The 27,652-nt window shown below is 34.6% G+C and overlaps 1 protein-coding gene across 1 annotated transcript in view; it reads right to left on the bottom strand.

Annotated features, from left to right (window-relative positions):
• EYA4 (EYA transcriptional coactivator and phosphatase 4) overlaps nucleotides 1-27,652 on the bottom strand; it is a 304,073-nt gene that overhangs the window by 28,330 nt on the left and 248,091 nt on the right. Inside the window, exons 11-13 of the mRNA XM_049789603.1 lie at nucleotides 24,663-24,846; nucleotides 5,626-5,762; nucleotides 3,703-3,786 (exon numbers count right to left, since the gene is read on the bottom strand). Of these exons, the coding sequence (XP_049645560.1) occupies nucleotides 3,703-3,786; nucleotides 5,626-5,762; nucleotides 24,663-24,846 (405 nt within the window). The remainder of the gene's footprint in view (nucleotides 1-3,702; nucleotides 3,787-5,625; nucleotides 5,763-24,662; nucleotides 24,847-27,652) is intronic.

The raw sequence follows: 27,652 nt of genomic DNA, 5'->3' as shown, positions 1-27,652 counted from the left end.
CAAACTGAACAGAATAAAAGTATGATAATATATTAGAAAAATTCATAGTGCTGTTATGAATCAAAGTATAATTTGTGACGTTTATTTTCTCTCTGACTAACACAAAGCTAGTTTCTCATGAAATTGAGGCGTAAAATGGTGCCCTTATGAAACCATAAGTTTAGAGATTATGGGGCAAAACATGAAACCAAGAAATGATGGATATTACCAGCATGCTAAGGCCTGTGTTCAGAATGACCATACAACACAGTACAATCACATGGCTGGTGTGAAGGTGAGAGAGAACATCCGGTACATGGGGTAGTCAACAAAATGCAAGAAATATAGTGAGATCTCAAATATATAGCCTATTTTGGGGACCACACCTTAATTTATTTTTTACACTACTGTGTTCCACCCTTTCATGAAACTCTTCTGTTTTAAGCACCTCTGAATATAGAAACTGTACATATACTTGAGTTTACAAAGCTATTTATGAAAAACCTTTAAGTTATTGGAATTTGAATGCTGAAGTCATGGCTGTATGTCTTATTGACTCTCTAGAGAGAGGATAAGTTTATATCATTGATAGTTTACTGCAGAGGATGAGAACTTTGTCTCTAGAATGCTCAAAAGTGGATTTCTGAGTCACTAAACAGTAGTATCTGTGTGTTGGATAGATAGCTCAATTGAATGAGCACTTTGATTTGCACATTCAGTTCAATCACAAGCACTACCTGTTTCTATGACCACCACTAAAAGTTAGGCCCCCAAAACAATAAACATAAAGACCTCTTGCAATAATTTTTAAAAGGCACATTCTCTTTTTGCCTCATCATTTTTCTCTGACTCCTTACATTTCTCTAAATAAAACTCATTTATTTAAAAAAAGAGTATCATCAGATTTTTTGTGCAGTATTTATTTTACTTATTTATACATTTACGCATTTATTCATATACGTATGTTTATATTTGGGGGTCACATTTGGCTATGAGTAGGACTTACTACTGGTTCTCTGCTAAGGGATTACACCTGGAGGAATTCTGGAGCTCAAATCCAGGTCAGCTTCTTGCTGTAGTATCTGGCCACAGTGTATAATATTTTAATGTTTTTCCAGCCCTCCTTGCCTCTTTATCAACACCCTTTGTAATCCTAGATGGAAGTCCACTATCAATTCTGAGATCAACATTTATTTTTCAAAAAATTAAGATAAACTGTGATTTTTTTTTACCACAATCTTTACTCACTGTCTCAATCTTTGTGGACTTTGGTTCAAATATAGTATATCTATAGATCAAAATTACCACAAATGGACTAGGTCTGAATCAAGAAATAAACTGGAACTAAAATTAATTCCAGAATGGTTCCTACCATGGGATTGGCACAATGAATTCAACATAAAAGTGTCCAGATAGCCTGTAATAGTGACTATTTTGAAAAAATACTTACATGGGTTAATTATATCAATATAATTGCTTATTTGAAATTTTTTCTTATGTGAAGCTTGGCTACTAAAATGTATTACAATTAGTTCAACAGGATTTATAATTTTCCTGTTAGCTCCACATTATCCTAGAAGAAATGATTTAGGTGATTGCCCAAGTCTTATTATATGGGATAGTATATTAGTAATAAGCTTTTTGGGGGGTACACAAATGACTATATTCAGGGGCTACTCATAGTTCAGTGGGGGATTAGAACCCTGACACTTTTGGGAGCCAGTCTGTTTTCAGAAGCCAAACACAGGCCTTTCTTTTGAAAAGCATACACTGAGCCTTTTGGGCTATCTCTCCAGCCCCACATTAGAAATCTGAATTTGCACTATCAGTGTTGTGTAGCCAATAATAAGTTATATATACTTTAGATTATATGAATATGTTCAGGTAATATATGTGTCATGAGACAGATAGCAATGTACTAGATATGAGATTAGAGCATTTGTTATGCCTGATGAATGCGCATCAACCCTGCTTCTTTGGAGATCACTGCTTTAGATGAATATTGTGCCTAGGGGGTTTAGCCAACTTCTTAAACTAGGGGCTGGAGAGAGAGCACAGCGGTAGCGGTAGCGCATTTGCCTTGCAAGCAGCTGATCCAGGACGAACCTGGGTTTGATTTCCGGCACACCATATGGTCCCCTGAGCCTGCCAGGAGCAATTTCTGAGCGCAGAACCAGGAGTAGTCCCTGAGCACCACTGCATGTGGCCCAAAAACCAAAAGAAAAAGAAAAAACTTCTTAAACTCAAAACTTTGAAATCTTCTACATGATTATTGAACAAAATCATTACCTTTCACATTGTTTAGCATTGCCTAAACATTTTAAATGCAAAAAAAATGTAGATTCATTAATAGTGTAATCCAGAAAGAAACACTTGAGTCCGATTCATTACTACTAGCCTAGAAGACAAAGTTAAGCATAGTTGCTAAAATCTGAACATTATGCTGACAGAAGACCTTACAAATTATCAGCTACCATAAAAATGATAGACATGCATTTTGTTATGTGTTATATATAAAGAAACCAGAGTCAGACATTACTTGCAATATTGTAATTGAAGGCAGGTTAATGTGCTTTGAATCTACTGGTTAGATTATAAGTCCTATATATAAAAAATCTCAAACAATAATGACCTAAACCAGGATTCATCAACCTTTTGACACCTGTGTACCAACACTGTTTTGCAGGCTAATAGCTGAAGAATGTTGTTGACTTTTCAAATAAAACTTTCCAAAAAGGGGGCCGGAGAGATAGCATGGAGATAGGGCATTTGCCTTGCAAGCAGAAGGATGGCATTTCGAATACCAGTATCCCAAAGGGTCCCCCGAGCCTGCCAGGAGCGATTTCTGAGAGTAGAACCAGGAGTAACCCCTGAGCGCTGCTGAGTGTGACCCAAAAACAAATAAACAAACAACAGCAACAAGAGTTGAAACAGTCTGAACTAGCACACATAAGCTTTCTAACCATACCTCTTAAGAAGCTAAAAAGTGCTGAAATTCATGAGTTAAGGGATATATTTCTTTCCAGGCACTAATCATATATGTTTACAATACTGCTCAAGTATATTCATGGATTCAAAGACTCTGTCGAACAAAAGAGTACTTGCTTTTATTTTTACATATGATGCAACAAAATATTTCAGCATGTCTTTATTTCTCTTTAACTATCACTCTACGTTTTTACTTGGTAGTAGACCAATATTCTCAGAAACAATATAAACAGTATAAAAACAAAAAGCATTCCTTAGAACAAATCTCTGAGATTAAGGAAATAATTTGTTTTTCATTTATCTTTTGACTTCATTTTTTGTAAATGTTATTTTATGTCAGTTTAGTATTTAAAAATCATTGATACAAACTTATGATAAAATATTTTTAAGTTGCTTTATTGGAGAATTTTATATTTGTTTATCAGACTAAAGTTTACGTCTATAATTAGATTTTTTCTAAGGTAATTATGTTCAATAAGACTGGTTTTGAGGTAGAAAACAAACTCAAAAGTCAAAAAAGAAAGAAATTAATTCAATTTTAAAAAGCTTTACAAAATTTATCACTTTGCATTAAAGAATAATGAGTTACTGGGAAAAATACTGAGCAGCAAATCTTACAAACTCCAATAATACTATTGGAACATATTTTGGGTGGATCTTGGATTTTGAAGAAAAATAAACTATAATAGTTCTAAATAGTTCAAAAATTCTTTATTGTTTATTCTTTATTCTTACCTTTCCGTACTTCTGGGCATAAGATCCTGTAAGCAATGAGTGAAAAACAATGATGGTTTCATCCAAATCCCAGACAAATACACGCTGAAAACAAAAAAATAAATGTTACAGATTTACCAATTTCTAAGAACAGAAATATCTGTATAAGTAAAAATATTAATTGATAACATTCTTGATATTCTTCGTAAAAATTATGTTGCTGACAAATTTTCTTTCCAAACTTGCCAGAACTAAGTTCTGAACACTTTATAATGCAACAGTGATTGAAGTAATAGAACTTAATGCCTTAGACATTAAAAGACCTGAATTTGAAGATATACATCTAAATATTTTTTGGCAGCATATTTGGATGTCCAGGTATTTAAAACCCTATTTAAAATTTTTGCACTATAAGAATTCAGGAGATATTGAAATTCATGCAAATTTAAATGATTTGAATTTATTTAATAATATTTAAATAATTAATATATGTTAATATAGAATAATTTCACATATTATACATAATATATTTAAAATATATTATATATAATTAATATTTAAACAATTAAACTAAAATAATATTTAATAAATCCTAAAGAGCAAATGAAAAGTATGGACTCAGAGCCATTAGGATTTTGGCTTGGACAGTGTTTTAGAATTTTTCAAATAGCTGCTAATTATATCAGGATTAGATGTCACAGAAATTACAGAGTTTTAATGGTAGCAGAAGTCGGAAGGTGTAGCAATGCTGGCTGAGCAGCCCTTCGGGTGGTGACAGACAGGTCCCTTTGGAACTAGCCTGGAACTTCTGCTCTTGCTGTTGGCTGTCTTCTTAGTCCAGTTCACTCCTTTAAATCTCGGTCCCTGAAGGCATTTGAACTTGTAGCTGTTGTTCAATTTAAGGAAGTACTTTTTTATAAAGAGATGCAATGAGCACTACTTGACTAGCTCTAACATTCTTTTCTGAAAGCATGAAGTTGCATAAGAAGTAACATTTTTAATTAAAATAGTTTTTTTCTGATATTCTATTTAAGGAAGAAATACATTTATTATAGGTGGGTTACAAAATATAACAACATAACCAGAAAAATGACATGGACATTTTGACAAGTATACAAATGTCAACTTGTAGTCATATAACATGATTAATTCGTTTTGTAAATTGGGTTTTCCCTTTCCATAAATATTTTTACCTTTTTTAGGGGGTCTTTGGCCATACCTATGTTGGCTCTGTGCTCAGGAGTGATCTTGGCCGTACTTGGGGAACCATATAAAATGCCAAGGTGGGAAACAGGATCAGTAACATGCTAGAACTTTACGTATTGTACCTAATCTCCTTCGTCCATGATCCCCGCATCTATGTGATCCTCTCTTTTTAAATTAACCCATATAAATATCAAACTACATATCAAACTACTATTAACTCGTTTTTGTTGGAAAATTATTCCGCACAAAAATAACTGCCTGGAGTAATAATAAAAAGGGTAGGGTGCTTCCCTTGAATGTGACTGAGCCAGCTTTGATCCCTAGTACCACATATGGTCCCCTGAGCTCACCAGGAGTGGTCTCTGAGCACGGACCCAGGAGTAAGCCCTGAGCATAGCTGGGTGTTTCTCCCCCACTTAAAAAAAAAAAGAAACAAGAAAAAAAAGAAAGAAAAAGCTACCAATTTGGATAAAGAACACAATTACCACAGGTCTAAAAGTCACAGAGCTATTTTCAAGCTATTGTTGGTAAAGTTAGCAATTACAAACTTCCAAACTACTTTTAAACTACTTAGCTATAAAGTATGTTTACACAGTAGGTTTCTTCAATACAAGACATTGTTTTACTTTAGTATGAAATATATATATCTATACTTAAATATATTTATATATATTTCATATATAACATTGTACATTATAAAACATCAGATAACCCTCTTGAAGTATAAACTCAGCATACCTCCAGGTCACTGTCAGGAGGTGGGGAGGGATTATTCTTCCGGCCTCTTCCTCGGGACTTTGATCCAGAACTCCTACATGTTCTCTCATCAAGGTCTTTGATGGGTGTGGAGGGACTCTGAACAGTATCAAACTCTCCTATAAGTAACATATTTATATCAAGGATAGCATTTTAGTTTTAGGTCAGGTCTAAAAGAATCTTTATATCAGCTTTAGATAAGTCTGTAATTAATGAACAAATTCTTAGCCAAAAAAAGCACCAGGGCACCAACATTATTACAGTCAAAAAAATTCATGCTGGCTTCAATAATTGTGATGTATTGATCTTAAATGCCTTTTATTGTCCATATTATTTGAACTTACTACCTTGCTACTGTCTACTTATATATCTAAATTAAGTTCTATTCCTTCCTCCATTCATTATCCTTCAGGAGGATGAAATAGTCTCTGGAGCAATTTCACTTCTACATCTGCAAACTTGTTTTCCACAATTGATTTCTTGCAATCTATCAGTCAAGATTTAACATCTATCAGATAACCTCTTTTATCAATTTTCTAAACTCTTCTTATTTTGGGTAAGTGTATAGATAAATTTAAAAATTCAAGGATACTGAGCAATATTATAGCTAGGAATAAGTCTCTAGGCAGCACCGAGATTTAAAAACACAATAAAATAAAATGAAATTTAAGAAATATCCTGGAATCAGAACAATATACAGTGGGAAGGGCCCTTGCCTTGTATGTCGAAGACCTGGGTCCAATCTTTGGAGTCCCATATAGTTTCCTGGGTCTGCCAGGGGTGATTCCTAGTATAAAGCCAGGAGTACCCCAACACTACTGGGCATGACAAAAAAAACTAAAATATGAAAAAAACTGAACAAACAAAATCCTTATCTTTGACCTTGTACTTATATTTAAAGGCTGTCTTCTCTTTTCAAATGAAAACTTGTTGAAAGAATAGTGAATATAAATGCTCAGTGCTGTCCCATCAAAATATAAGTCGTGGCACAGAGAAACAGTATATATGAAAAAAATTGGGAACCTACATTCAAATAAGCTAAAATGTAAAAATTATCTATCCACATATATTGAACTAATATATCCAAAGATAATATTTCCAACATGTAATCAACAAAAAACAATCACACTGCATTGCTTTTTATAACAAATCTTTGAAAGTTTATATTTTTATACTTAAAGCAGATCTCAATTTGTACAAGCCGCACTCAAATGCTTAATAGTCACATGTTCAATGGCTTTAGCACTGGACAACACATTTATCTCGATTTTCTGACACTAACTTGTCTTACTGGAGCTTCGGTTCACCAAACTCTAACTAAAATTTTACTCAAACTTCCCAATAACTACCTAATTGACAGATGCAACAGAAAAATATAGTTCTTATTTTCTAGATCTCTGTGCTGTGTTTGGTCCTCCTAAAACTGTGAAAAAACCAACCATTATTTGGCAATTAATACCCTGCATTTTCCTAGTTACTTGTTTGCCTTATTCTTAGACTCCTTAAATACCTATCATAACTCTTTAAGAGAAAAGAACCCCTTTTCTTCTTCCATTCCTATGCTTGTATTTAGAATGCTTATCTTTTAATCATTGTCCTCACACCATACCATCAGTCTCAAGGGTTTGTTTCAGAATTTCCATATGATGACTTCTTCATATCCTATAGACACCAGAAAATATGCTATTTCTCAAGGTTGTGGCAGATCCTCTTATGAGGTAGGTAGTAACTAACAGTGGTATATCTGAAAGAGAGCTAGCTATCAGATATACTAAGACAGCATGGCATGAAATAAAAGCTCTCAAGTAACAGGTAGATATATTGCATCCCTCCAAGCATTTTATATTTTTTGTTTGCTTGTTTTTGGGCCACACCCATTCAGGGGTTACTCCTGGCTCTGCACTCAGAAATCCCTCCTGGCTCGGGAGACCATAAATGATGCCGGGGATTGACATAGGTCTATCCTGGATCACTAGGTCCATCCTGGGTCAGCCACTTGCAAGGCAAACGCCTTACCACTGTGCTATTGCTTCGGAATCTTCTTCAAGCATTTTATTCAATCTCTTTGAATCTTAATTTCTTGGTATCTTATATCTTGACTAGCTGCTGCTACTTTTGAAAAATTACTGAAATGTCTTATTACAAATTAATCTATTTCAACAAAATAAATTTTTTCAATAGAATATGTTGCAAACAATAACACAATATTTTAGTGGTGGCTTTATCAAATAGGTGATTTTGTAAAATTGCATAAAATTTAAAACTAAAAAACTATGACTATTATTCTTTATCATGAAAATAATTATTAGGATAGCCAGTTGGTAATCTAAAATGATCTGAAGACATTAGGCAACTTATGTAATATAATACCTGAGACATTTGAAATAATTATTCCAGGAAATTTCTTTTTTTTTTTTTTTTTTTTTTTTGGTTTTTGGGTCACACCCAGCTGTGCTCAGGGGTTACTCCTGGATGTCTGCTCAGAAATAGCTCCTGGCAGGCACGGGGGACCATATGGGACACTGGGATTCGAACCAACCACCTTTCCTCCTGGATCGGCTGTTTGCAAGGCAAACGCCGCTGTGCTATCTCTCCGGGCCCTCCAGGCAATTTCTAATCATTCATAGTAATTATATTTTCTTTGGGAAGCATGATGAATGTCAAAGAATGATAAATATATGTACAGTATGTACATATATATATAAAAGCATGTTCCAGATATCATTTTCTCTTTCAACATCAATAAATTTATTGTATATGCCTCTGTTAGAACAGTATGAAAGTAAAAAACATAATATAACCTTTTTATATTATGGAATTGGATAAGTACTAATCTTATAGTAGATAGTGTTTTAACTAGCTAGTATGTGCATTAAATAAGATGTTCAGGTTTTTTAATTTAACAAGAATTTGATCTCCGGGAATTCTATTTGTCAGGAGATATTTTAAATAAGCTGATCTGAGATGGCTGCTCTAAGGAGGGAATAGCTGAGGAAGATTTGATGACTCAATCTTAAAATTATTCCAAATACTGTGTGTGTGTTTAGTGGAACTGAGTAGCCTGCCTGAAAATCGTTTACATATATGTATTACAGTAATGCTGATTTACAAAATTATTGATTTTGGCAGTCTAATTTCATACCTTTCAAAATGTATCATACCATACTCAACACACAAGTGCAAATCCCTCTACCACAGTCCAAGGACCTCCTTTACCTTTAAACCCTTCCTTCCTGCCTTTTTGGTAACCTCAGTTCTATATTCAAATGACTGTTTTCATTTGACTTTGCCTGTTTCCTTATCTTGTTTATTTTTTATCTCCCACATGAGTGAGATCATCTTGTATTTGCCTTTTTCATTCTACCATGACTCCCTCAAGTTATCAAAAAAGATCTTTTTAAATGTATATGAATAGTGTTTCACTGTGTATATATATAACACTTTTTCTTGATCCATTTATCTGTCCTTAGGCATTTGAGTTGCATCCATATCTTGGCTAGCATAAATAATACTGCAATGAACATAGATATGCATATATCTTAATGAATTGGTGTTTTTTGTGTTCTTTGGCTAGATACCCAAAAATGACATTGTTGGCTAATATGGTAGATCTACTATTAATATATTTAAAGACCTTCATAATATTTTTTCATAGAGGATATGCCAATTTATATCCCAACCTAAAGTGATTGAGGAGTACTTTTAAATCATACATTCACCAGCATTTGTTCTTTCTAGTCTTTTGTTATAGACCCTCCTCAATTTTGATTTAATTTACTAACAATAAGTGATAACAAATATTTCTTCATGCTCCTGCCTTTGATGTGTCTTCTTTAAGGTGTCTATTCAGTTCCTTTAATTTTTGATGGGGTTGCTTTGTTGTTGTTTGTTTTTGTTAATTTGAGTTTATAGCACATATAAATATGCATATAATTAATATTTCAATAGATAGCATAAAAATATTTCCCCTGTTTATTAGGATGCCTTTTTGTTCTAATGTCACTCTAACTGTGAAACTTTAATTTGCTATAATCTCAAGCTATTTGTTTGCTTCTGTTTTTCTTGTCATTTTAAGAATATTTCTATATTTATCCTTTTTAAAACTTTTATTTATTGACGGATATGATCGGTTTTGGGGTCATACCTGGAGGCATTCAGGTGTCAATCCTGGTCTTGCACTCAGAAATCACCCCTGGCAGGCTCAGGGGACCATATAGAATGCTGGGAAATGAATCAGGTCCCTCCCTGCTTGGCTGTATGCAAGGCAAATGCTCTACCACTGTGCATCTCTCTGGCCCCCTGAATTTATCCTTAAAGTTAATATCATGAAGAGTTTTACCTGTTTTTTATCTTTTATAATTTGAAGTCTAACATCCAACTCTTTTTATCTATTTTGTGTTAACATTTCAGCATGGTGTGAAACAGGAACCCAGTTTCATTCCTTTGTTCAGTTTCCCCAAGTCATTTGATAAAGAGGTGTTTTTCATTTTATGCTGTTGATTCTTTTCTTACAATATTTTATCCATAAAAATCAAGGGAGTAGAACTAAAGATTTAAACTGATTCCTGGAAATAAAAACATTGATCCTAGAAGGAGACTTAATTTTCGTACTTCAGTTCTATTCCATTAATCAGTATGGTCATACTTCGAAGTTGGAAATTTTGACACCTTCATTCTTATCTCAGAATTACTTTGGCTATTTTAGAAGAATATCATCGGAATTTTGATACTTATTGTAGTAAATCCTTATGCTGACTTGGGCACTATGCTTATTTTGGCAATGTTAATTTTTCAAGGCATAAACAAGGACATATAAAGAGTGATGAATGCAGAGAAATAACTGCACTGAGAACTTTCCTAACAATGTGAATGAATGAGGGAAGTGGAAAGCCTGTCTAGAGTACAGGAGGGAGTGGGGTGGGGAAGAGGGAGATTTGGGGCATTGGTGATGGGAATGTTGCACCAGTGAAGGGGGAGTGTTCTTTACACGACTGAAACCTAACCACGATCATGTCTGTAATCAAGGTGTTTAAATAGAGATATTAAAAAAAAAAAAACCTTGAAATTGTTTTATCTTTTTTGTCTTCTCTTTTAATGGTTGCTTAAACTTTTCAATGTATAAGTCTTTCACTCCTTTCTAAGTTTATTCCTGGAACTTAATTACTTTTTGATGCAATTATACATGGGACTGTATTTCTACATTTTTTCTCTTTATTTGGTTCATAACCAGTCCTGCCTAGTGCTTATTCTTCGCCTGGGAGAATTGGAACCTTATATAGGGTGCAGGGAATTGAGCCAAATTCAGCCTTGTACAAAGCAAGTATTCTTTTGGTGTTTTTTGGGGGGGGGTGGGGGCAAACCCAGTGACCCTCAGGCTATGCACTCAGAAATTGCTCCTGACTTGGGGAACCATATGGGACGCCAGGGAATCGAACCAGGGTCTGTTCTAGGCTAGTGTCGGCAAGGCAGATGCCTCACCGCTCTGTGCCACTGCTCCAGCCCCCAAAAGAAAGTATTCTTGACTCCAGTACTTTCTCTTGGGCTCCAAAGTTTACATCTTCAAGTAGTACAGGAGCTGAAATAACAAAATCTTGCAAAATCTCATCATTGTGACTAGTCATGGGTACATAATTATTAACTATATTTAAAAAAGTTTAGCAGAAACAAATTAAATATCCAATGAACTGCAAATAGCAGTTATCTGAAGAGTATAAGGTAAAACATTGGTCAATTAAATTTAACTCCATCGATTATTTTCAAGTTACAAAGGATCTTTAAAAGGATCTATAAAAATGGCTATATGAAGCTGAAGAATTTTTAGCAGATGTACTTATATAAGGTGATTAAAAGTGTTGTTGGGCCAGACTGATAGCATACCTATTTATATATTTGATGCATCTATTCAGATTTTTAAATTTTTGACTGGGGTGTTTTGTTGTTGTTGTTTGTTTTATGTTAATTTGAGTTTATGGCACATACACATGTACACATAATACATGTTTCAACAGATGGCCTTAAATGGGTATAGGGCTTTCTTTATACCCCATATTTTTGCCAGGATCCCTGGCATCCTGTATGGTTCCCAAGCCTGCCAGGAGTGATTTCTGAGTACAGAGCAGGAAAACGCCCTGAGCCTCTATGGAAGTGACCAAATAAAAAATAAAGAGAATAAAAAGGGAAATGTGAAAAACATTCTTAAAATAAGTTCTACATTTATTCAATCCTAAGATATTTATGCATTATTTTATAATTTAAAATTTTTATTCAAATATGATTTTTTTACATCTATAATATCTGAGATGTATCCTTTTGTTGCCTTGACTTGTTTTGTTTTGGGGACAGACCCAGTGATGCTTAGGTCTTACTCCTGTCTTTGCACTCAAGGATCACTGCTGCTGGGCCCACGGGGCCAGAGGAGGTGCATGGAATCAAATCTAGGTAAGTTGATTGCAAGGCAAAGGCTCCACTCACCCCTATTTCTATTTTTTGTGTGTTTGTATGAGTTCCCTTTTATAAATGTGACCTATGGTTTATTCATTCTGTTGATGAGCATTTGAATTAAATATTCTTAATTTTAGAGTTCTGTAAATAAAGCTCACTTGTAGGGAACAGATCTGGTCTACAAGGCTAGAGAGAATGCATTAGTCTCTTAGCAGACATTGAACTTTTCCATAAAATTTACTCATCCAGGCAAAAAGAGTTTCAGTTGTCCCATATTCTGGCCAATATTTGAGAGTGCTAGACTTTAAAAAATACTATAATTGGGGTGTATATGAATTTATAATACTTTTAATTTGCACTATCTTTTGGGGAGGGCCATACCTTTTGGTGCTTAGGTCTTATTCCTGGCTCTATACTCATGATTCAATCCTAGTAGGGGGGTTATTTGTGGATTTAGAGGTTGAGCACAGGTCAGGGGCATGCAAAGCAAGTACCTTACTAGCTATCCTATATCTGGCACCATTTAACATAGTCTTAAGAATAATGATGTATAATATTTTGTGATATGTATCTTGCCTGTTTGTTATCTTATTTTGATGTAAAGTAATTTTAAATAATTTTCTGATTTTAAAAGCAGGGCATTCTGGGGCCAGAGTAATAACAAAGTGGAAAGGATTATTGCTTTACATAGTCAACTGGGGTTTGGTTGCTGGCATTCCATATGGTCCCCTAAAGCCTAAGAGGAGTGATTTCTGAATGCAGAGGCAGGATGTATTCCCTCCTGCCCTGAATATCGCCAAGTGTGGCTCTCCAAACATTCAGTTAGGGTTGTCTTTTTCTTATTGTCTCATTCTTATTGAGTTTTGTACTGTAAATATGGTTTTATTTTTGTCTTGGAGCTATACTTGACTGTGATTAGGGCTTACTTATGGCTCTGTGTTCAGGGATTACTCTGGCAATGCTGTGCCATCCCAGGTCTGCTGTGTGGAAGGTAAGCACTTTTTTTTTTTAATATGATTTCTATTTTGACCATATTGGCTTACATTATCTTTCACAGTTGTATTTTAGGTACATATTAACATTGAATCAGGGGAATTCCCATCACCAAATTTGCCCTCCTTCCACACCCCTTCTCATCCTGCATCCCCTATCCCTCACCCTCACCACCACCACCACCCCCAGGCTGCTAGAATAAGTGGTCCCCTCTGTGTCTAGCTTACTACTTAGTGATCATATATCTGATTGGTCCTAGTACCCACCCTTATTCCCCCCTCTGTTTGAAAGGTGGAGCAAGATAGTTCAAGTTATGTGGTTTTGTTTGAAGAAAGAAACAACAATAAAGTGGGGTAAAAATGAAATAAGCCTAAAATGGGCGTAGTCCTTCTAGAGGCTCTCAACCTCAGTTTGAGAGAGGACAGGAAGAAATAAATTGAAATACCACAACAATACAAAAAGAAATATCAAACAAAATATCCAGTGAGCACTACAGTACTAAAGGCAAGCACCACTTAATGGTCTCGGTCTTGAAATAAAACCATGCCAGAGCGCAAAAAAAAAAAAAGAGAAAGATAAAATACCATAAAATAAGATTGGGGAAATCAACTTCAATATCAACACCAAAACAAAGAAGTCAAGAAAGATAAAAATAAAAAGAAAGGGGCCGGGAAGGTGGCGCTAGAGGTAAGGTGTCTGCCTTACAAGCGCTAGCCAAGGAACGGACCACGGTTCGATCCCCCGGCGTCCCATATGGTCTCCCCAAGCCAGGGGCGATTTCTGAGCACATAGCCAGGAGTAACCCCTGAGCGTCAAACGGGTGTGGCCCAAAAACCAAAAAAAAAAAAATAAAAAATAAAAAGAAAGAATAAATGGATAGATAAGTAGATAAACTATTTTGTGCTACCCCCTGTTTTTTTTTTTCCTGCATAGGCATAGTTATAATTGGGGGCATTAGAGAGGGAATTCCCTTGGCCTAGGAGATACAGGGTCTCTCCACCCTTGAAGTATAGTGTCATGTGGCATTTTTTACACCTATATTTGACTTAAGATTGAATATGGTACTTCATTACATGCATTTAATAAGGAAAATCCAGAAACATGTCTATTGAACTTCCTAAGAGAAATCAGATGATATCTTTACTACTGATGTATGTCAAAGATTTTGCTTTCCTGACATCAGGCTGTTTCCTCCCTGAATAACTACAGACCATCCTGAAAGCAAAGAAGTTCAAACCCATATCTTTTTCTGATGATCACAAGAGTTACAGAGATATTAGAAAATTCTAAGAAAATAAAAAAACAACAACAAAAATACATTTCTGGATAATTAAGATACAGTAAGAGACATTTTATTAAAATAATTTCACAAAACACGAGTGGGACCTAAATATTCCCCAGGAGCAATTGTCTAGATGAAACTATTGAACACCATGTTTTTTGAGCTTGTTTTTATTTTATTTTATTTTATTTTTTTATGAAAGGTATAAAACCAGGAACTTGAGCTCAACTAGCCTCTAAACATTCATTCGTATGTTCTTCTAAAAGAGAACATTGCTGGTTCCAGTGCTTCTCTTGGATTTCACTCAGGCAATTGGACTTGGATACGTTAGGGCTACAGTTAGGGGAACTCCAAGTCTGCAGAGACCTTAACTGTGGTCAAACCTTTATACCTGTATCCTCCTATTAGTGTTAATTTGATGGGTTAGCGTGTTGCCCCCTTACTCTACTTGTTTGAAATGCCACGAAGTTAACAAAATTCAGCTCTATTTTCCTTAAGAAACTGGCTCCTTTCAGAAAGTGAAATGATCTTATTGTATCCTTTTAAACCTTAAACTTATAAGGTTTAATCAGCTAATGTAAACTGTAATGTTTACCAAGGTCTCAGAGTATTGAACGATATTGTCACAAATTACTAATTATATTTAATTTTAAAGATTTTAAAATATTTAAGAGGGTTATAAATATTTTAAATTTTAATGTGTTAATAAGCCTTAAAATTTTAATGTAAATTAAAATGTATTAAGATAAACTTTATGGTAAAGGTAAAGAAAGATCTTTGTAAAGATAATTTACTCAAGTGTCTGTTTTTAATCTGGTAATGTTTCTTTAAATCCATTTTCAAACATCCTAATAAGGTTAAGTAAATAAATAACAGTGCTATCTGCAATTTCTAAATAACATCAGTCATTACACATTGCCTTAGGCTTTCTTCTTAGGCCAACACTATATGATTGAATAATTATCCTTTAATCAGTATAGTAATGAATAATGGCAGCTTCTAAGTTCTGGGTATTTTTATCCAACTTTATTTCATTAGATTTATCTTGAAATCAGAACAGCCAGCTGTCTCTTATTGAATATAAAATATGTTTATGCTTTAAAGATGAAATAAGTCAGTAGTGAATACTTTATGAAAATTGTGGATATAACTGTCATATTTTTATGCTACATCTAAGATGCAGAGTCTGTTAATGGAAAGCACTTTTCATACATATATATATTACATACCTCAGATCTCATTATTAATAAGAAAAACCTCAAAGTTATGAGCTTGTTCATTTTTGATGCATGTCAGATATGGAAAGTCAAACTTAAAAGTCAAACCTAAACATCAAATTTAAATCTACCTAAACAAATTTAAAACCATCTAAAATAGTCTGAGGTCAGAATTTCTTAAGATCTAGATATGTGAATTATCATGATTTGGGTTCAGAAATTAATAAACTTAAAAGTATAAATAATATATGTTAAATTAAATCAAAGGCTTACCAGATCTCAAATTTACCTCAAATAAACTGTTAGCTTTAAACAATAAATAGAAGGTTGAGAATTGCAGCCTTTGGAAATTTAAACATGAAGAATGTGTAATATATGAATGTGTTTCTTTCAGTAAACGTTGGAAAAACCTAGAGCCTACATTCAATATTTTCTTTTTTTTTCTTTTTTGGGCCACACCCAGTGACACTCAGGGGTTATTCCTAGCTATGTGCTCAGAAATCACTCCTGGCTTGGGGGACCATATGGGGCACAGGAGAATTGAACCCCGGTCTGTCCTAGGTCAGCACATGCAAGGCAAAAGCCCTACCTCTTATGCCACTGCTCCGGCCCATGAAGTGATCATGTTCTATCTATCCCTCTCTCTGACTCATTTTGCTCGGTATAAAGCTCACCATATCCATTCATGTATAAGCCAATTTTATGACTTAATTTTTCCTTACAGTTGAGATGTAGGGCTCTTTGGTTGTTTCAAAATTCTGACTATTATGAATTGTGCTGCAGTGAACATCAAAGTACAGGCAGCCTTTCTGCATTGTGCTTCTGGGACACTAAAATATTGTGATATTTTGGATACTATGGTAATAATATCCAAAGAAAATTGAGACAACGGCCAGGAGGACCAGTTCATGGAAGTAAGCTTGCCATAAATAGTGGGGTGGGGGTGCTGTTATGCTGCTGTTATGTTATGCTGTGATAGTGATAGTTGGAAATGATCACTCCGGATAAGAACTGGGTGCTGAAAGGGGATAAAGTGATATGTGTGATACAACTTTAGGATTGATGTTGCAAACCACAGTATTTTTTGTTTTTGTTTTTGTTTTTGGGCCACACCCGGCGGTGCTCAGGGGTTACTCCTGGCTGTCTGCTCAGAAATAGCACCTGGCAGGCACGGGGGACCATATGAGACACCGGGATTCGAACCAACCACCTTTGGTCCTGGATTGGCTACTTGCAAGGCAAACGCTGCTGTGCTATCTCTCCGGGCCCCAAACCGCAGTATTTTAAGGAAAAATAAAGGGAGAGAAAGAGAGACATGGAGAAGAAAAATGTCTGCCACAGAGGCAGGCGGGGAAAGAGCAGAGTAGGAAGGAAGATTGGAGGGAAATGGGGACACTGATGGCAGAATCGCCCATTGATGAAGGGAGTGGTATATTGTATGACTGAAATTAAATTATAAACAACTTTGCTGAACATGAACAACTGTGTATCTCATAGTGATTTAATTAAAGAAGTTATTTATACAATATAAAATAAAATAAAAGGAAGTTTGGTCATGCAAATATAGGACTATCAAAGTCCAAATTCAGTATACCTACTGTACTACTCCTTGAAATCTAGAATTAGATTGGAGTAGCTATTCTAAATAAGGAATAAAATTTAATCAATTAATTTTTCTTGTTAACTATTCCCATACTATCTGACTACCTGGCATCTTTTCTTTCTTACTACTTACATAATTATTATTGGCTTGATTTTTTTCTTGCTTCTTATGTGAAAGAAATACATGCAAATAATTTGTTTCTTGCTCAAAGACCAGTTTCCACTGGAATGTATCCAAACTCGTAGGCAATCTAAAGTATGTATCTAATAGTTTCAAATATTCTTGGAATTAATGGCCCAATTAGAAAAAATATAATCTTGTGACCAGATTTACATGTTTTCATCTTCCAAAGCTTGACACAAGAAAGAAGCATAAGTAAATTTGAATCTTGAAAAGACATTAAGTAGAATAAAATTACTGAACACACAATGGGATTTATCATAAATCTAATTGCATTTTTGTTACTGGCTTTGAGAAGTACTTATATATTTATATACATGTGTATTATGTTATATTTTGGATGAAAATTTTGTGCTCATGTTTGACTTTTATAATGTTTGCAACAATTCTGTGTCTTGGTTTGTTATCCCTCTAATTTCAAGAAGCAGAAGTTTTTTTTTAAATGTTTTATTTTATTAATGTTTATATTTACTTTTAGGGATAGTGTTTTAGAATAAAGTATAAGTATTTACATATATCAAGGCCATATTTTTTCCAAAAAATTTTCAAGTTTACTAGCTTTGGTTTTATTATACATGTCTTCAATGTCTGGTTACAAATGAACATTTTTTTGCATATGGATATTCAGTGTTTCTTATACCAATTTTTTAAAAACATTATCTATTATATTATATATTTGGTTATTATTATATTATATATTGCATATATAATACATATAAATATTATATATTTGGTTCTGTGTCACTGACAATAACTTGTATATGTATGTGACCACTGCTAGATGCTATTATCCAATGTATTTTTTGTTAATACATAAACTATTTTTCTTTTTTTATGATGTCTCCAAATCAGGCAAACATTGTTATTATTTTTCAAAATTATTTGGTTATTCCTAGTTTGTTTTTCTTGTAACTTCCAAATCACGATAACATAATCTAAAAATACTATTGAAATTTTATTAAAATGACTATGAACTAGACCAGTATTATACTTTAAAACGTTCAACTATGACAAATATTTGACAGAAAATTTAATTTCATTATGAACATATGAGTCACTCTTCTGTCTCCTGAAATTCTCCTGACAAGGCCAAGGAAGACCCAGAGAAACTATCTCCTAGTATCTCCACAGCAGACAGGTATCCTCTCTCTTTGTCAGACAAGGGCGAGATTTCTGGCCCCTGCTGTCTGTTTAGAAACAAGAAGAGAGACTGAAAAAATCTCTGCTGTCTTCGCCTATTTCTCTTCTGCCTCCTGAAATTCTCCTGAGAATGCCAAGAAAGACCCAGAGAAAACAGGGGCTCCAGAAGAGCACGGCCTTTCCGCTTTGTTTGCGGCTTTGTGATTTTTCTAACTAATGAACCCCACTATAACATGTACGAAAAAATTACACTACAAGCGTGACAATGGGAAAACCTCTTAGGAAAACATCACACACAGAGAAAGAAGATGATAGCTCTGATGACCCCAAAAATACCAACCACCTGATTAATCTTTCAGATAAGTTTAGAATAGAAATATAGAGGATCCTCACAGAAATCAAAGAAAACATAGATCAAGCTGAACAGAATAAAAAAGATAAAAATGAGAAAACTCCAAACTAAAATAACAAGTCTGAAAATCTCAATAGCTGAATCGAAAACCTCAATGGAAAGCCTCTCCAGCAAGGTAACAGCAGCCAAGGACAGAATCAGTGAACTGGAAGATCAAGTGCAGAACAACTCCATACAGCAGAAGAGATTGGAAAAAAAACCTTAAAACAAATTATCAGACAACGGAAAGAGTACTCAAATAATGTGAACAGATAAAAATATAAGCCTTTGATAAACTCAAAAGAAACTATATAAGAATCATTGGAGTCCCAGAGGCCCAGAAAGAAGATCCCCAGGAAGAATCAACAGTCAAAGACATCATAACCAAAAAAATCCCAGAGCTAAAGACTGAAAGCAATCAAATCCAGCATGCCCAGAGAGTAGTACCAGCTAAGAAGACCTGAAGAAAAGCACCACAAGACACATCCTAGTCACAATGACAAATCCCAGAGATAGGGATAGAACACTAAAACCAGCAAGATCAAAATGTGAAATTACATTCAAAGAAGCATCCTTAAGTTTTACAGCAGACATGTCACAAGAAACTCTCAAGGCCAGAAGACAGAGGTGGTAGATTGTGACAAGACTGAATGAAATGGAGGCTTCACCTAGAATACTGCAACCAGCCTGACTCATGCTCAGGTTTGAAGGAAGGATACATAACTTTATGGTTAAGCAACAGCTCAGAAACATTATAGAAGCTAAACCAGCCTTAAAATAAAAGCTGAAAAGTTTACTTTAAGACAAGACAGATCAACAGACACACACCAAACTAATACATATAGATGACATTGAATGTCATGATAATCATCGACCTCTATATCAGTGGACTTAATGCACCAGTTAAGAGACACAGATTGGCTAAATGGATCAAAAAGATGAATCTAACCTTCTGCTGCCTACAAAACACACCTGAACAATCAGAACAAACATAGACTCAAAATCAAAGACTGGAGGAAAACAATCCAAGCAAACAACACCCTTCAAAAACTTGGGGTGGCCATATTAATATCAGATGACAGAAACTTTAGACTCAGAAAAGTTGTAAGGTTCAAAGATGGACACTTTGTACTAATCAAGAGATATGTGCAACAGGAAGAAATCAGACTAAGAAACATATATGCACCAAATGAGAGACCAAAAAAAAATCTAATATATAATGACAAATTTAAAAGACGACATCAATAATAACACAATAATTGTGGGAGAACTCAACATGGCCCTGTCAACACTTGATAGGTCAACCAAACTAAAACCCAACGAAAATATACTAGCCCTGAATAGAGAAATGGAAGAAAGAGGCCTAGTAGATATATATAGGGGACTACCTCCCCAGAAATCTGGAAACATACTATTCTCCAATGTAAATGGGTCATTCTCCAGGATTGAACACATGTTGGCACATAAAACATACCTCCATAAAATCAAGAGGATAGAAATGTTGCAATCTAACTTCGCTGACCACAAAGCTCTGAAATTAGATGTGAACTACAAAGGGACATAGAAGAAAAACTTTAACACTTGGAAATTAAACAGCCTACTATTGAACAACCAGTAGGTCTGAAATGAAATCTAAGAGGAAATCAAAACTCTCCAGAAACAAATGACAATGAAGATACAAACTATCAGAATCTAATGGACACAGCAAAAGTGGTACAAAACCAAAAAAAAAAAAAAAAAGTGGTACAGAGAGGAAAATTTATAGCTTTGCAAGCACACATCAGGAAGCAAGAAGGGGCCTACCTGAATAATGCTTAATAATGCAGCTTATAAAACTAGAATATGATCAACAATAGGAACCAAAAATAGCGAGACAGAAGGAAATAACAAAGCTTAGAGCAGAAATCAATGAAGTGGAAACCCAAAAATAACCCGAAAGATCAAAGAAAGCAGAAGTTGATTCTTTGAAAAAAGATTGATAGACCACTAGCAAAACTCACAAAGAAAGAGAGAGAGAGAAATTTGATAATCTGTATTAGAAATGAAAAGGGGCTATCACTACAGATATTGCAGAGATTCAAAGGGTAATCAGAGACTACTCTGAGAAACTCTATGGCACGAAACATGAACCTGGACAAAATGGATAAATTCCTGCACTCTTAAAACCTTCCATGGTTGAAAAAGGAGGACGTAGCATATCTAAACACCCCCATCACTATTGAGGAAATTAAAACGGTAATAAAATGTCTACCCCCATTCTCCCAAAAAAAGCCCAGGCCTGGATGAATTCACTAATGAATTCTTTCAAACCTTTCAAGAGGAATTACTATCAATCCTTGCCAGGCTCTTTCTTGAAATTAAGAAACCTGAACACTTCCAAATAGCTTTTATGAAGCCAATATCCCCGATGAACAAAGATGCAAATATCCTCAACAAAATTCTGACAATTAGGATCCAATGCCTCATCAAGAAGGTCAGTCAGCACAACCAAGTAGGTTTCATTCCAGGAATGCAAGGATGGTTTAACATCCATAAATCTATCAACATAATACAAAACATCAACAACAAGAAAAATAAAAATACATATGATCATATCAATAGATGCAGAGAAAGCATTTGATAAGGTCTAACACCCATTCTTGCTAAAAAAAATTCTCAACAAGATTGGAATTAAAGAAACTTTTCTCAATATAATTAAGGCCATCTTCCACAAACCAATGGCAAATATTATACTCAATGGAGAAAAAACTAAAAGCCTATCCTCTAAAATCTGGTACAAGACAACGCTGTCTTCTCTCACCACTCCTATTCAACATAGTACTGAAAATACTTGCTATAGTGATTAGTCAAGTAAAATATATCAATGGCATCCTGATAGGCAAGGAAAAAGTCAAACTCTCACTGTTTGCAGATGACATGATACTATATTTAGAAAACCCTAAAGACTCTACCAAAAAGCTTCTGGAAACAATAGATTCATATAGCAAAGTGACAGGCTAAAAAATTAACATGCAAAAATCAATGGCTTTCTTATAATAATAATAATAATATCACCAACAATGATATAGTAGAAATAGATATTAAAATAACAACTCTAGTAACAATAGTTTCACACAAACTCAAATATCTTGGAGTCAACTTAAGTATAGAAGTAAAGGACCTATACAAAGAAAATTACAAAACACTCCTTCAAAAAATCAGAGGATATGCAGAAATAAAAACACATATTCTGCTCATCGATTGGCAGGATTAACATAATTAAAATGGCAGTACTCCCCAAATCATTGTACAGATTTAATGCAATCCCTCTAAAGAAACCCTTGACGTTCTTCCAAGAAGTGGATCAAACACTCCTGAAATTAATCTGGAACATTAAATATCCATGAATATCTAAAGCAATACTTGGGCAAACACATATGGGAGGCAAACTTTCTCCAATTTTAAATTGTATTAGAAAGCAATATTTATCAAAACAGCATGGTATTAGAATAAAGCCAGATCCTCAGATCAGTGGAATAGCCCCAAGTATTCAAACAAAATTTCTCAGACATACAATATTTAATTTTTGATAAAGGAGCAAGAATCCAAAAATGAAACAAGGAAAGCCTCTTCAACAAGTAGTGTTGGCACAAGTGGTTAGCCACTTGCAAAAAAGGAAACTCAGACCCCAGCTAGCACCATGTATGAAGGTAAAATTCAAATGGATTAAAGATCTTGATATCAGACCTGAAACCATAAGGTATATAGAACAGCACGTAGGTAAAACACTCCATGATATTGAGATTAAAGGCATCTTCAAGGCAGAAAGAGCATTCTCCAAACAAGTGAAAGCAGTGATAAACAGATGGGAATACATTAAGCTGAGAAGCTTCTGCACCTCAAAGGAAATAGTGCCTAGGATATAAGAGACACCCACTGAATGGGAGAAATTATTCACCAGATAAGGGACTAATATCCAAAATATACAAGTCACCGACAGAACTTTACAAGAAAAAAAAAATCACCTAATTCCAACAAAAAATGGAGAGAAGAAATAAACAGCGACTTCCTCAAAGAAGTAGTACAAATGGCCAAAAAGGCACATGAAAAAATGCTCCACATCACTCATCATGGAGATGCAAATCTAAACAACTATGAGCTACCATCTCATGGCGCAGAGATTGTCATACATCATAAAGAATGAGAACAAGCAGTGCTGGCAAGGATTTGGAGAGAAAGGGACTCTTATTCACTGCTGGTGGAAATGCTGTCTAGTCCAGAATTTATGGAAAACAATATGGAGATTCCTCAAACACTGGAAATTGAGCTCCTATATAATCCAGCTATACCACTCTTAGGTATATAGTATATACCCTGGAAACGCTAAACAAATTCAAATATCCCTTCCTCATACCTATATTCATTACAGTGTAATTTACAATAGCTAGACTCTGATAATAACCAAGATGCCCTTCAACAGAAGAGGAATTGCTAAAAAATCAGTGGTACATATACACAATAGAATATTATACAGCTGTCAGGAGAGATGAAGTCATGAAATTTTTTTATACATGGATGTACATGGAATCTATTATGCTGAGTGAAATAAGTCAGAGGGAGAGAGATAGATACAGAATAGTTTCACTCAGGATGGGTAGGAGGGAGATTTGGGACATTGGTGATGGGAATGTTGCATTGGTGAAGGGGGGTGTTCTTTACATGACTGAAACCCAACTACAATCATATTTGTAATCAAGGTGTTTAATAAATCTACTAATAAAAAAGTTAAGAAATTTTGAAATAATCCCAGAGACAATAGAGTTAAGGGCCAGAAGGACTGGCTCACAATATAAAGCTCACTAGAAAGAGTGGTGAATGCTGTTAGGGAAATAACTACACTAACAACTAGCATGACAATGCTAATGTATGAGAGAAATAGAATGTTTGTCGTGAATAAAGGGAAGGGAAGAGGAGGAGAAGGGAGATTAGGGGCATCAGTGGTGGAAATGTTGCACTGGTGAAGGGGATGTTCTGTTTATGACTGAAACCCAGATGCAATTATGCTTGTAATTATGCTGCTTAAATAAAGATCTTAAAAAAAGAAGACATGAGTCTCAAAAAACATAATGGATTTTAAACAGGTGCTATAAAGATATAAATATTTATTGGTGAGTCTAAACATCTTAGAAATGTAGAAACTATTTGGTGTTAGGTGTAAATAAAGATTTACAAAAGTGGGGCCGGCGAGGTGGCGCTAGAGGTAAGGTGTCTGCCTTGCAAGTGCTAGCCAAGGAAAGGACCACGGTTCGATCCCCCGGCGTCCCATATGGTCCCCCCAAGCCAGGGGCAATTTCTGAGCGCGTAGCCAGGAGTAACCCCTGAGCATCTAACGGGTGTGGCCCGAAAAACAAAAAAAAAACAAAAAAAAACAAAAAAAAAAAAGATTTACAAAAGTAAGAGAGGAATAATAGACTTTTAAATATAAAGAAAATATTAGCAGCTGATTAAAAGTAGGATAATATTATATAACTGTCCAAAGAAAAGTAGTCCAGCAAAAGTTAGATTGTCCCATTTTCATATTAATATTCATAGACACAAAATTCTCCTTTCTGACAACATTCTACTGTTAATATAAAAGGTTTCCCTGAAATGCCAGCAAAAGTAACTCATCTGTGTAGTAGATTGACCATAGTAATTGATTAGCATTATAATATCTGGGAGCTTTTCAAACTTATTTTTAAATGTCTTTTCTCATAAAGTTAAACATAGAAAAATGTATTAAAAGTATTTCACCTGGGTGAAGATCTGTACCTGGTTGACTGGTCAATCCGGGGAGAGATTCCTGCAGTTGGTAGGTTGAGGTTGAGGATGATGTGCCATCAGCTGTGTTATTAGATGCCATATATGCACCATACGTTGATGCTGAGTAATACTGTGCATACTGATTTTGGCCAAAGGCTGTGTAGGATGGATAATCCTAAAACAATAATTAAAATATCTAGGTTAGTGTGCTTCAAAGAGAAATTATCCTGAAGTATGTTCTCAAAGAGATTTAACACTATTTGGCTCTAATAGATTCAGTGTCTGCAATTTTGAGATAATACCAATAGGTGAAGATGGTATAAGTGAATGTAAGAAAAACTCTTACTGGCTTAGCAAACCAATTTGGGACAGAAAATTTTAATCTCCCTAAATTTTAATTTTTTTTTTGTTTTTGGGCCACACCCAGTGGCACTCAGGGATTACGTCTGACTCTGCACTCAAAAAAATTACTGTTGGCAGTTTTGGGAGTGGGTCACGTGCAAGGCAAAAACCCTACCCACTGTGTTATCACTCCAGATTCTAAAATTAAAGATTTTAACAATTGCATAGGCTTCACTTTATATTCATATAAATGGATAAGTGGAATTGCTTACAGAAATAAGTAATTCTCATTGGGCCTTATTCATTTGAAAAGGTGAAGTCAATTTATGGTAACATAATATATCTTCTCATAAAACCAGCACAAAAGGAGCCATATGTGTGTGTTTATGTGTGATTGTTTTTTTCCTCCCATGAGGATCACACTTTTATTGACAAAAATTAAGAAATAAAAAAAATTAGTTGAAAAAGATGTTCTTCCTTAGCCTCTTCACATGAAACCAGAGACCTTGCATAGAGGTTTTCAAAGGTTTTGATTTTCCTTATTTCTTTAGGAAAAGAAAAACACTAGGCCAAAACCTCTGACCTATTTTTTATTAAAGAAGATAAGAGTCTTAAATTGATCTAAACAATCCTTAAATATTCTTTCACACGCTAAATTAGTGAGTAAGGATATGTTATAATAATTATATATATCTAAAATATTTTAGTCCAAATGGTTAGCAATGATGACAACGCTTTAGTCATCAGGATTAAAAATACTAAGATCTCCTAATAAAGAATATATTCATTTGGCATAGTTTCCTAAAGAAGAAACTTCTACGTAAGTCTATGTATGAGAGTACACCTATGTCCTGTCAGAATAAATACTAAGGTTAATTACATTAGTCTGCAATGAAGATAAAGTATTTACCGTTGTATTTCAAAAAACCCTTTTTTATAAGTCAGGTTATTTTGGTTGCAAAGTGGCAATGTGTAATATCAACATTAATATGAAAATGCATGTGTGTGACTACTGCTAGATTAATTTTTCTGTGAACACAGAAAGTTATATGACTTATTTCTAATATGTGTATAGAGAGAGACTCAGATACTTCTAAAGCCTTAAATAGGTTGACTCATTTAATCCTTTGAACACCTCAGGCAGTATCATTATTATCCCCATTTTATGCTGAAGGGGATGAAGGCAGAATGATTAAGTGATCAGCTAAGGTCAGACACCCAGCAAGTGTCACAGATGGAACTGGTACCCAGAGACCCTGACCCCAGGATCTGTGTGCAGAGGCCTCCATTAGGCTGCTATTTCCTTTAAAGGAGGATGAAGTTCCTTACAAGATAGGTCTAGCTTCTGGTGTATAATGTCCTTTTATATTCAGCCATATATCAGTGATCTCAATTTCAATCCTTTCTTCATGTTTGTTATTGTCACCAGTTCCTTCACTTCCTGTTGAAGCCAAGGATCATTTTTCTAATTTGTCTCCTCATTTCCATTTTTGGCCTTGTCCTAACTCCCTGAAGCCAAAGTAATCTTTTCAAAACATTAATTACACACTTTTCCTGCTCTAAATCCTTTTAATAGTTTTCCAGTAGGCTTGGAATTGAACTGAAATTCCTTATTATAAACCACAAGGTTCCCCATAAGCATGCTCTTGCTTATCTCAACATATGTATATTTTCCCATGTGTTCTCAAGTAGAAAATAAAACACAGAGTTTTTTGTGTATGTGTTCACTGACACTGCTCAGGGGTTTGGTATATGTTGTTTTCCATTCTTGGCCTCATTCTTCACTCAGCTCTTAGAAGTCATGGTTATTTTCATAGAGAAGCCTTCCATAAAACTTTGTCCTACTCAAAATTATATTTCAGTAGATTTAAAATAGAATTCTGTTCCCTATGCTTTCTAATTCTTTATTTCTATGTGTTGAAGTAAATCGGGACATTCTGAGTTCCATGATTCAGGATTCATGTCCCATTCACTCTCATCCCCATAAACAGATCCCTAGAATACAGACCAGTGCCTAACACCTGAAGTGCACTCAGGAAATACCTGTTAAAATAATGAGTTTCTATTCATATCATAGTCCAATATACAGATTGAATCTTATATTGAAGCTATTGGATTAACATGGTCAGATAGTACTTATTTATTTTGGGGAATACATTTTCATCTGTTTTTCACTTTCTCATAAGTAAGAGTAGGCTTTTCTACTTTTAAAGCTGCACTATATTTCACATATTACACAATAGTTATTCAAAGTGGAAGAAAGTGGATATCACACAGAAATATATATATATATATATATATATATATATATATATATATATATGAAATACACTAAGGAGAATATAGGCAGAATGCTCTGTGATTTAGACCTCAAAGGTGTAGTCAATGATATAACACCACTGACAAAGGAAACAGAACTAAAAAATGAGAATTCATCCAACTCAAGAGTTTCTACATAGCAAAAGAAGCATGAGGTAAAACTGAGACAGCTTACTGAATGGGAGAAAATACTTGATTCAACAATAAGATGTCAGGATATACAAAATACTCACAAAGGTCAATAGCAAAATCACTTAGCAGTAAAAAATGATCGGACTTAAATACCAAACCCAATCCAACGGCAACAGAATCAATACCCA

This window comes from Suncus etruscus, chromosome 15 (assembly GCF_024139225.1).
Source record: "Suncus etruscus isolate mSunEtr1 chromosome 15, mSunEtr1.pri.cur, whole genome shotgun sequence".
Classification (NCBI taxonomy): Eukaryota; Metazoa; Chordata; class Mammalia; order Eulipotyphla; family Soricidae; genus Suncus; species Suncus etruscus.
Note: the sequence above shows the minus strand (reverse complement) of the source record. Positions and strands in the feature narration are given on the sequence as shown.